The following is a 12,658-nucleotide window of genomic DNA, read 5'->3' on the forward strand; positions in this document are numbered from 1 at the left end:
ACAGTAGATCGGGATCCCTAATTGGGGTTTAAAAAAATCTATATGTGGCACACAACTCACTGCTGTGTGGCTCTCCATAGCAATCCTATGACTTAATGGAAACCTGTCACCCTCGCTGCCGCGGCAGAGCCTGTCCGACCCCCCATGGAGCCCCAGATACTGACCCCTTCCTGGGAGTCCTGCTACTAAACCTGGTCCCGACGCGGAGAAATTGCCGCCTGAAGCTGTGCACGTTATGCAAATCAATAGAGATGAGTCCAACGTTCATAGAAAATGACTTTTCCAGTCATTTTCTATGGACGTCGGACTCCTCTCTAGTGATTAGCATAACGTGGCGCGCACAGCTTCGGATGGCGATCCCTCCGTGCCGGGACCGGGTCCTGGAGCGGGACTCCCATGAAAGGGTCAGTATCTGGGGCTCCATGGGGGGTCGGACGGGCTCTGCCCTGGCAGCTGGGGTGACAGTTCCTCATTAAGTGACACTGACAGTTCTCAACATTGCCGATATAGGCACAGAACAGTGGCAGAGCTGTCTTAACAGCATTATGGGCCCCTGGGCAGAGCTGTGACAGCCCCCCATCCCCCCACCCATGCTGACCAAGCTCTCCCCACCTTGCGACTCCTCCTGCCTTCCTAGCCACATCCGAAGCCACCCTACTCCTTCCCCCTGACCACCCCTAGCCCGCTGCGCATGCATGCAAGATGGTTAGAATGATGTAATTGTGCAGCACGTGGGTCCGTTGGCCTCTCTTTGCAGGGATTTGTGAGGTGCATCAAAGCCTCTAGTATTATTTTTGATGGGGGGGGGGGGGGCGGGGGGGGGGGGGTGGAGTCAGCTCCCTGTAGGGCGAGTCATGGGCCCCCAGACAGACGCCTACTCTGCCCAATGGAAAAGTCATCTCTGAACAGTGGAAATTTGGATGAAAAAATCAACAATGGGTGAATTTATAAAAGTCTGTGACTTGAGCAGATGGTCACATATTTTAAGTCAAACCCCAGATTTATGTGAATATTTTGTGACTATTTGCCATTCTGTGATGCACTTGCCAAGTTCTCTGACGCTGATCCCAGCTTGGAAATCTGTAGATCTGGGCTGCAGCAGCCCAGAGTAATACAGCACTAATTGATCAGTGCTGTATTAAGTATACTACACGGATCTCAATGAGAGATTAGTGCAGTTGTATTAGAACACAGGATGACTTCTAATTATTGTAAATGTAAAAAAAAAAGGTTTTAGTATTAAAAAATTCCCTCTTCTAATAAAAGTTTGAATCACCCCCTATTTTATAAATAAAAATAAACATATTTGGTATCGACACGTGTGCATTTGCCTGAACTATTAAATTATCACATTCCTGACCGTGCACAGTAAGCGGCATAAGTGCAAAAAAAATTCTAAACTGCAAAGAGCCACCAGCTCCTCAGCATGCTGGATAGCACTCAGTTCGGCAAACCACTCCTGCAATGATGGACGGGGGAGGATGCTGCAGATTCCCAATGACGTGGTATTATAGTTTTTGCAGCCGAGAGAAAATGTCACAGCACGCCCTTCTTGTGAAGCACCAAAGTACCCGATAGATGACATAGAGGGGTAATTTGAGAAGAGTTAGCAACACGCTTGGGTCAATGCATTAGATTACCTGGAACTATTTTATGATCGGCCGAACAAATTATGCTATTTACTTTACAAAACGGTATAAAATTGTAAATTTTGTAAAGAGTTGAAATAACACTTTTCAAACAGAATAACAAAAATGAGACAAAGAGCATAAATTTCTTGGGTCCAGTGTATGACAGGGACCGATAAACATAATCTTTCCGCAGGACGGCAATTTCTTCCATGATTGGGTGCCATTTTGGTGCACTCACTTGGTGTTGTCAAATCACTTACGTTACTACATCACTCCATGCTGGAGTTTTACAAAACACCAAAATTTTGCAATGTAATTATGGTAGAAAAATGCAATTTTAAGGCTAGCTGTTTTCAGCTGGAAAAATGTTAACATGAAAAGTTTTCATTTGACACCAGTCTGACAGTCAATCTGAGTGAATTTAGTTTCGAGGAGTTGAAGTGAATAGTTTGTTATGTGGCAACCGGTAGATTTCAGCAAAACACATTGCTTGATTCTCCCGTGGATGGAAAATATGTGAATACATTTTCAGCTAATCAGGACTGATTTATGACTTAAATTGCAAACTGAAATCAAATCACCATCTCTACTCACCAATACTGTTTCTCTGTAAAAAACAGCATTTAACTCTTCTACCGCCTGCCGGGCTCCGCGTTCTGATAAGAAGAAAAACTAGAAGAAAGTAAAACTGTACAGATGATCACCTTTAGTGAATAGAATTGCAGTCCTCAATAAAAATATTCATAGCATTTAAAGGGGCAGTGTCATCAAAAAATAAAAAATAACTCTTTGTTTAATGTTTTTATGTTAAACATTTTAAATAATTTTTGGTGATTTTTTTTAAAATTTTCACTTCTCTATCTATATTATAAAATAATCCTGATATCTTGCAATCTTTATTTTTAAATAAAATTTTAAATAAAATTAAAACTAAGCTGATATTTCCTGTTCTGTCTGTAGTGATAAGAGGAGGCTGCTGTAAAGGCCAACTCCCAAAGCTGTGCGGGCTGTGGCTGCTGGAGCGGATGATGGCCGCATGCCTCTGCCCATCATCCTCTCCAGCAGCCACAGCCCGCACAGCTCTGGGAGTCAGGTCATGACCTCACCATTTCATCCAGGAAGTGACGTCCCCATGTTATCCAGGAAGTGACATCCCCATGTTATCCAGGAAGTGACATCCCCATGTTATCCAGGAAGTGACATCACCATGTTATCCAGGAAGTGACATTACCATGTTATCCAGGAAGTGACGTCCCCATGTTATCCAGGAAGTGACATCCCCATGTTATCCAGGAAGTGAAGCCTTGATGCAGTAGTAAGTGCAGGGAAAAGCACTTTATAAGCATTTCCCATAATAAGTGTATATTGGGGATTTGTATAAGTTTTGGGGGGCAATACAATACTTTAATAAAAATTTTCACCGGACTTCTCCTTTAAGTGGGCTTAAACAGAAAGTACAAGGGTTATCATAAGCAACAACAATGGTCATATTTAAAGAAGAGCGAAGCAAATGCAGCGAATCAAAATTCTCTGCGAATCGGGCAGTCAATTTGCTTCTGTCTGACAAGTAAATTGGCAAAAACAAAAATAAAATGGCGGACACACATGCTTTCTGGAGAGTCACTGGGTGGAAGAAAGGGATTCTATCCATGTGCCAAACTGATGGTACATTTGCTTTAACTCTTCGCTACTAGCAGCAGGGCCCATCACTATGTTAGTAACATTACGGGGCCTGACAGGCTGCCTGAGCCCTCTGATGCCATGGGTTCCTATGCTACTAAACTGGCTACACAATCCATATCCACCCCTTGCTGCAACATAACATGTTCAATGTACAGAGATATCCTCTCAGCACTTCTGGGAGGGGAAACCATAGTGACAGCAGCACTGGAGTGACAGCTGAGGGGTGAGATTTTTTTTTATTTAATTTCTATTATTTTAATTTTTTTCTTCATTCGTTACCCATAGGAACTTTTTTCTGAAGAGTTCCTAATTCCACTGCTGTCTCCCTTAATAATTTTATTAATTTCCATTAAATCCCTTTAGAGCTGCAGAACATCCTGCCAATAAAGTGTTTGCTGTGCCGTCCTGTGTATTTATGAGCTGCTGCTGCTGCCCCTTCTTGCTGATTGACAGCTTTATACCTTTGCATTGCACAGTCAGACAGCTGTCAATCAGCAGCAAGTGAACGGGGCAGCGTTAAATCACAAACATGTCAGTCTACATCAATGACGGGACCAGCATGCTTTGCAGCTCAGAACCCACAGTGATTTAATAAAAAAGAAACAAAGTAAATGATACAGTGCTGGAATCAGATATTTTTTTATACTACTTTACATTGTCCCCAGATATACAATATAAATCTGTTGACAGATCTATGTGACTCCAAGCAATGTAGCTGAAAGTAATGGAAAATACATGGCTGACGTTCTTGAAGAGAAACTGGGCAGGGGGGTGAGACCCAATCCAAATGTTTGTGGCCCTTCAGCTGTGCCCTTGCATCTATACAACCAGTTATCTCTTTTGAAAGAGTTGAACAATATGGCTGATTAGTTTTTTGTGTGCATGATGCGTTTTGATCGTTTTTTTTTTAAATAATGGAAGTCAATGGAAAAACGGATCAAAACGGATGCGCACAAATGTATCTGTTTTTCCATCTGTTTTTGTAAAAAAAAACTATGAAAACTTTTTGTGAACCCTAGCCTTACTATGAACATTTAGTACGTACAAAAGCTTCACATACACACACATTTACACAAACTATTATTGTAGCGTGTCAGTTTAGGACAAAAAAACTACTCAAAATAAAGCCTAGAACACCTTGGGCATCACATATCAAGTCAAATCAAGAAAGAACATTAGGAAATGACTGACACAAGAAATGAACTTTCACCAAGGGGAATAAATTGTTGTCAAAAACTGTACAATTTCTAAACACAGTATAAGAAAAAGTAACGTGTTCTGCATGACAGGGAAACTAAACTGAACTAAAGAAAAAAAATCCACATTAGTTTATTATATACAGTAGTAAGACAGTACTGTCAATATATATTACTACCTCTTGCAAGTTGTTTCTAATATTTTAATGTTTAAAGGGGTATTCCACTCAAATATAACATTTGATATGTTGCTGCCCATGGTGAGACTAACACTTACTTCCATACTTGTTATTATCTATTGAGTCTCCTTCCCCCAGCTCTAAACTGCTGATTTCTACTTAAAACACAAAAAATGTGTGTGAGCCTTTCTCCTTGTCTCCCTCTCCCCCCTCCCTTTTGAGACAGCTGATGTTAACAAGTGCCTGACTGGCTTTATCTGCAACATTGTAGCTTCTTTGTAATGCTGGGAGGGTATTATGAGGTCAAGTTGCTAATGTGCTCTGTGTGATTAACCCTCCTAGCAATACAAAGAAGTTACAATGTTGCAGATACAGCCAGTCATAGACTTGTTTACATCAGCTGTCTCAGAAGGTAGGGGGAGGAGGGGAGACAGAGAAAGGCTCCCACACAGATTTTTGTGTCTTCAGCAGAATGCAGCAGCACAGAACTGGGGGAAGAAGACTCAAGAGATAATAAAAAGTGTGGAATGATTTGTTAGTCTCACCATGGACAGCAAAATATCTAAAGTTATGTTTGAGTGGAATACCCCTTTAATCTAACATATTTATATGCCATTAATGTATTAAAGGAGGCGAACCCTCCTCTGTAACCTTCACCTGTATCTGGATGCCACAACTCCTAAATACTTGATCTTAGTGAGGCAAGAAACGGCCCATCACATTAGGTAGGGAACAGTGCAGCTCTGCTCTTACCCACGTACTGACCCTACCTGTTTGGAAGATTTGCCCTAAACGGTGGCTCCCAGTGGGCCCCTGTCCCTACTCTAGTGTAAGTGAATAAGTGAGGTAGGAAGGTTAGACAGGCCGGGTAAACTCACATATAAGCAGAAATACTAAGGCCTTATTAACACGTCCTGTAAATTCATCTGTAATTGCTGATTCGCCGTTACAGACAAATTTAGGGCCCATTGATTTCTATTGAGCTATTCAAATTGTCTTTAGTTTTATGGATTGGCAATATGGATTCTCCCATAAAAGTCTATGGCCATAATTTTGCAGATCCTGAATTTTTACAGAACAAACGTCCGTAACGTTCACCAAAACATATGGCCCACCTTAATTTAACTATTAACCGGATGCACTGCGTACACATTTTTTTCGTAATGCGGACAATGATTGCAGATATAATACATGGTCTTGAAAAATTAAATGTGAATGAGACCTAAGACAGAAGAACTATCAAGCCTGCTGATGTCTCCCTATAGTGTATTGGTGCTGAGGATGAAGTTAAAGGAGAAGTCCGGTGAAATTTTTATTAAAGTATTGTATTGCCCCCCAAAAGTTATACAAATCCCCAATATACACTTATTACAGAAAATGCTTATAAAGTGCTTTATTCCCTGCACTTACTACTGCATCCAAGCTTCACTTCCTGGATAACATGGTGATGTCACTTCCTGGATAGCATGGTGATGTCACTTCCTGGATAACATAGTGATGTCACTTCCTGGATAACATGGTGATGTCACTTCCTGGATAACATGGTGATGTCACTGTGGTGCGCCCCTGCGGTGCTATGGCGGAGGTACAGCCGGTCACTTGCCAGATGGTAGAGTGTGACGCCACTCCGCTGGTGGTTGGCCGAGATACAGCTGGGCCCAGTGATGTTATGTCGTGACGCTAGTGCCAGTTGGGCACACAGGTGTGGTGGCACATCTGCTTTTAGTCTAAAGGGCCGGTTGTACCTTGTTCCCCTGTGGACAATGTCCTGCTGGGTTGCTACAGGGTCCCTTGGGTAGTTATCACCAGGTACCAGGCTATTGGCACTGCCACCATCAGAAAGGGGAAATGTCCCAAATAGTGTGTGTATACTGTGCTGGTTTAGGGGCGAAGAATCACAGTCTCTTTACCATAAATAATCTCTTGTTTACTCTGGAGGTACTTGTGTGCAGCAGAACATACAACTTTGCTTTGAAAGGATATGTTATACTTGATAATACACTTGACAATACAGGATCCAGATCTGTGGTAGGAGTATAGCGAGGAGTACAGTCATGCTGAGAGTTACATGTTGAGAGATATACAGAAGAATCAGAGGAGCAGAGAGGAGGATGTCGTGAGAGTCCCAATCCAAGTAGTACTGTGCTCTGCCAGGATGTTGGAGGATGAGGTAGAAGAATACTTAAAATGAAAAAGAGAATACTTGTGCCCGTGTTTTGACCTTTGGGTCTTCGCACCACTTATTGCCCTACCAGTGTCAGGGGACCCGTCTTAGAGGGTGACACAAGCCCCAGACCTTGTTACCTGGGATGAGCAGAATGCTGAGGGTTCTCTGCTGACAACCGCGCTGCAAGATCGTTTCTAGGCTATTAGCAACTTTGCTCCATCCGTCAGCATTTGTCAAAACTAGACTGGTGTGTAAAAATAACTGAAAAAGTATAATTCGTCCTATTGTTTTCCTCTGTGTAGATGCTACTCCTAGTTTTAGCTTCCAAATACTGGTGCTAAATACTGACCATAGTACTAGCGTGTGAAGCTGGCATTCGTTGTGTAAGTGATTTATGGAGTGCTTGTAATGTGACCATTATGAGGAAATATTTATGACTACTACCCAAACTGCTGAGGTGGCTGGCATACTCGCTGCAGCTCATTCATTCTTGGATTGATTTAGTTAAAAAGCAATGCTTTACAAAGTGTCGACATGCATAAATATCCGCAAGACCTCAATAATAGATAGATGGGACTGTCTATTTATAGTCAGGCTAAAATGCTAACATAATGGCTTGTAACCTTGAAATATCACGTTAAGGCAGAGTCCAGACCTTGGGAAGCTCAGAAAATTAGCTTGGTGTATTTCTTTTTCTATGGCGCCGTATAATACATGACTACATTAGCTATATACACAGTATACAACACTTCCTACTATCAACATGAGCAGCATCAGCCCCTCCATTGATGCCGGGTAGGGAAGGCTCAGCTATAAAATAATGGTGGCTGGGAATCACTTAGGATTGTAGTAGCCTTGCTGCTTCCCCCTACCCACCTATTGGGCAAGCAGGGTGTACGGCTGACATACAACAAGGGGAAGGGACGAATCTGCACCTTCTCCCACAGTCTTCATAAATGGCCCCCTATGTGTTCATCAACCCCTTGCTACAAAATGACATACCGGCATGTCCTATTTACACATAGTATACACTCTGGCTGGGATCCCCAGCGACGCCATAGAAAACTGACATGTCAATTTTCTGCAGCCGCTATTCACTGAATACTCTATTGTGTGCTGTGGGAAGTTGTGATGGCACTGGTGCGCCGGCATCAGAACTCTGCGGCCCGAAATATCATGATCATCATAATCTTTTCAGAGATCAGCCTAAGGCTATGCAATCAGCAACAACGGCCGGACTTTTCACGAAAAGATAGGTTGCCTTGTGGTCTATGGGATCCTGGTCGGAGTGTATACACATGGTATACACTCCGATTGGGATCCCTCGCGGCGCCGCAAACAACTGACATGTCAGTTTTCTGCGGCCGCTATTTAGTGAATAACGGCCGCAGAAAACCCTGTCATTTCACACAATAGAGCGAGCTGCTCCGGCCGCACGCTCTATTGTGTGCTGTGGGGAGTTCTTATGCGGTCGCGCACGGATGCGGCCCGAAAGATCAACCGGACGGTTCTGCAGTATCGGCCTGGATAATCTTGGCCGGGTCACGGAACGGTCGGTCTCTTACGTAATGTGCATATAGCCTAAAGATGCATTCACACATACAGGATCTGCTGCAGTTTTGCAGATATCAATGTAACTAAAAGCATGCATCAGTGTGTAGCAGATCTTGTATGTGTGTATATGCATCATTGAATTAAAAAGAAATGTCTGTAAAATTTTCCTAGCATGAACTACAAGTGTCCCTCTTTGGCCGTTCAAAAAGTTAGGAGGTATGCGATCATAGCATCTATAGGCACAACAGAGAGAATTCTCCCTCTGCTTACATTCAGGGCTGCGCGAAGCAATCACACAGTCCTGATGGTTGCTATGACCTCCCTGATCAGCTTTGCCTATTACAGGCATATTACATGGCAGTGCAGATCACTGCCTGTCATCAAAGAGTAAAGTCCCCATGGTGGAACAGTAAAATAAAGTAAAAGAGTAAAATAAATATATATATTGCAATCTACGCATAATCCCCAAAGCTCCCAATTCAATAATAAATGTAGAACTTAACAAAGTACATATTTAGGATCGTTGCATGCGTAATGACGCTGGCAGTAAAATTATCACATGATTAAACCCACACAGGGAACACAGAAAATTTAATATGAGGAAATTATTCACAAGAAAATTCTAGAGATATAGGCCAAAAATTACCACTAACAATACAATACAACAAGTACAAAACATTAAAAATATCCTCAGAATCGCATGGATAAGTTAAAGCATCACAGAGCTATGACCGAATAAAGAGACAGGTCAGGTTTCAAAATTGTTAAGGCCAAAATCATCCCAGTCCAGAAGGGTTAAGCACATACTTGTTATATACAGGCCTTGCACGCACAAATTATACGTGTTACACACACATATTAAGGCCCAAAATTATCAAAAAAGTGTTACATGTACTGCGCACAGCAACCACTCACAGCTCAGCTATCAGCTGGTAAAATGAAAGCTGAGCTGTGATTGGTTGCTGTGGGCAGTTTACACCAGTGTATATTTTACTCCCTTTGATAAATCTCCCCCCTAAATGTATGTCTAAAACACACTCATTTAACCCTTAGGGGACACAGCCAGTTTTCATTTTTGCGTTTTCGTTTTTCCCTCCTCGTGTATATAAGGCCATAGCGCCTGCATTTTTCCACCTAGAGACCCAAATGAGCCCTTATTTTTTGCGCAACTAATTGTACTTTGCTATGGCAGATGTAATTTTTGCCTAAAATGTGCCGGGAAACCAGAAAAAAATTATATGTGTGGTGAAATTGGAAAAAAAAAATGTTTTTTTTTATTTGGGGGGGGGGGGGGGGGGGGTTGTTTTTACTATGTTCGCCCTGGGGTAAAACTGACTCGTTATATATGTTCCTTAAGTTGTTACGATTACAACGATATGTAACATGTATAACTTTTATTTGATTTGATGGCTTGTAAAAAATTAAAACCTTTTAAAGAAAATATATGTTCCTTAAAATCGCTCCATTCCCAGGCTTATAGCGCTTTTATCCTTTGGTCTATGGGTCTGTGTGAGGTACCTTGATTGCGCATATATGACTTTTTGATCGCTTTTTATTACAATTATTCTGGATTTGATGCGACCAAAAATGCGCAATTTTGCACTTTGGGATTTTTTTGTGCTGACGCCGTTTACCCTGCGAGATCAGGACTGTAATTAATTAATAGTTCGGGCGATTACGCACGCGGCGATAGCAAACATGTTTGTTTATTAATTAATTTATTTATTTTTATTTATAAAATGGGGAAAGGGGGGTGATTCAGACTTTTATTAGGGGAGGGGATTTTGTGTTATTAAAAATACTTTTTTCTTTTACTTTACACATATACTAGAAGCCCCCCTGGGGTTAGGGTTATTCCCCCAGGGGTTAGGGTTATTCCCCCTGGGGGACTTCTAGTATATGCACTCTGATCTCTCATAGAGATCCATGCAGTATAGTTATACTGCATGAATCCATGAGATCGGTGTTCTATTACTTTTGGCTGCTGCAGCCAAAAGCAATAGAATGCCGAGCCGGGATCAGCGCCGTTACGGCGCAGACCCCGGCCTGGGATGGATGCGGGGATCGCCCCCCCGCAATCGCGCCGCAGGGGGGCGATCCCCCCACTAGACCACCAGGGATGCATATCAGCAAGTATTTACAAGCAGCTGTCAACTTTGACAGCTGCTTCTAAGTACTTAATTAGCGGGCACGGCGATCGGACCGTGCCCGCTAATAGCTGCGATCCCGGCCTACATGCGGCACCCGGGATCACGGCAGTTCAGAGGGGGGTCGCCGCGCGACCCCCCTCTGAACTCCCATAGTGGCACGAGGACGTTCAATAACGTCCTGGTGCAGCTATGGGTTAATTTGGGAGGAGATTTATCAAACATGGTGTAAAGTGAGACTGGCTCAGTTGCCCCTAGCAACCAATCAGATTCCACCTTTCATTCCTCACAGACTCTTTGGAAAATGAAAGGTGGAATCTGATTGGTTGCTAGGGGCGACTGAGCCAGTTTCACTTTACACCATGTTTGATAAATCTCCCCCAATATTATTTGTACGCATAGCAATACAGCTTATATGGACACATTAGAGAATTACATTTTAACACAGAATTTGACTTAAAGTGCAGATTTTGAATCCTCCACATGTCAATTAACTTTGCTACAAATTTATTGCAGGTTTTGCCCATTACCTTCAACGGGGGAGTGAAGCGACCACAATAAATTTACTGTAATGGTTTTTGCTGTGGGAACTTTAAAAAACTCCACAAAACTGTAAATTTATTTTTGATTTCTTTCTTATTAACTTCCACAAATACATTGAGTTTCTTTTTTTAACTTTGCGTAATCTGCATCAATGACAATTCTGCACTAAAATTCACACAATTTGGTGCAGATTTAGTGCTAAGGAATTCAGGCCAGAAATACTGAGATTTTCTGCTGCAGTAATATATGTAATATGTATTGTACTGTATACAGGGTATAAGGAGCGATATTCAAGAAGGCAGTGACGATAAACATATAGAGAAAGGAATGTTAGAGACAACTAAAGGTAACAAAGCGGAAACAAAGAAATGAATGTTTATGCAGATAAAAATAATCCAAAATAATCAAACTCACAACTGTAGAGGAGCAAAGAGAATCCGGCAAATCAAAATTTGCTGCGAATCCAGCTGTCATTTTGCTTTGTTTTGCGAAACTAAAACCTGCCGATTAGGAAATTCGTAAATAAACAAAATGGCGGCCGCACATGCTGTCTGGAGTGTCACTGGGCGGGATAAGGGGATTAACCATAATTACTAGCACCCAGCCAATCAGCTGCAGGCCCCTCTGTGATGTCAGCTCCTCCCCCTCTATATAAGGTGGAGGTAACGGAGGCGGACAGTCGGCTGTGTGTGAAGGAGAGAGCAGGATGGCAGCAGGCAGTTACAGCAGAGCAGGGAGAAACTAACAGAGCAATATAGGGACAGAGAGGAGAGGATAGGAAGGATGATTGTGGGGGATTGTTTGTTGTAGCTGCCAACCAAGTGTCCAGTTTACCAAGTAACTGGTAGCCTATAGGAGTTCACTGGAACCAGTATAGACACAGTTCATATTATTCACTCACTGGGCACTGTAAACTCCTATTGAGTTATACCAATTTCCTGGGGTCAGTAAATGTAGGGTGCGCTTTACATAATCGGTGCTCGCACTCCACTCCTACTGTGTTATACAAGTTGGGTTTCATTACAGAACAAAGGATGGGTTCAGGGGTAGGGTGGGTTCAGGGGGCTATCCAGGGGTGACAGGTTGTGCTTCAGTTCTTTTGGGATAGACTGTGATAAACTTTTTTTTTTAATAAAGATCAGAATCCCATCTAAGTAATGAAAGTGCTGGTAAATTGTAGATCAGTCACATAAGTTTCTATGCATCAGCGATTGGAAAGTATTGCCAGTCATTACCTTGTGGGGTATTGGTATTGGGTTGAACTGTGCTTTTGTATCTTACATTTTAAATGTTTTTTCTTCTTTTTATGTAGGATTACAATGATGAAATTCGTCAAGAACAACTAAGAGAGCTGTCCTATCTAAATGGTTCGGAAGAGTCCAATCGTGGAAAAGTAACAAGAGGTAGAGGAATCAGAATGGTTCCAACTGCTGTCGCCAGGTGAGGGATTCAATCACCATAAAACATACCGTATGCTGAATGTATATAATGCAATAAAGTCACTTCAGGGGTGTACCACTTTAAACCTATGGTAAAACATTACATCCAGGACTTTTGT

General features: G+C 42.3%; 1 protein-coding gene across 2 annotated transcripts in view; it reads left to right on the forward strand.

Annotated features, from left to right (window-relative positions):
- Positions 1–12,658, forward strand: part of KHDRBS2 (KH RNA binding domain containing, signal transduction associated 2) — a 180,826-nt gene that overhangs the window by 112,793 nt on the left and 55,375 nt on the right. For both annotated transcript variants that reach the window (XR_011363480.1, XM_069973408.1), the window contains exon 5: positions 12,413–12,540. Coding sequence is in view for 1 of the 2 variants with exons in the window: in XM_069973408.1 (XP_069829509.1) it covers positions 12,413–12,540 (128 nt within the window). In the remaining variant the exon portion in view is untranslated. The remainder of the gene's footprint in view (positions 1–12,412; positions 12,541–12,658) is intronic.

Source organism: Dendropsophus ebraccatus, chromosome 6 (assembly GCF_027789765.1).
Source record: "Dendropsophus ebraccatus isolate aDenEbr1 chromosome 6, aDenEbr1.pat, whole genome shotgun sequence".
Lineage (NCBI taxonomy): Eukaryota > Metazoa > Chordata > Amphibia > Anura > Hylidae > Dendropsophus > Dendropsophus ebraccatus.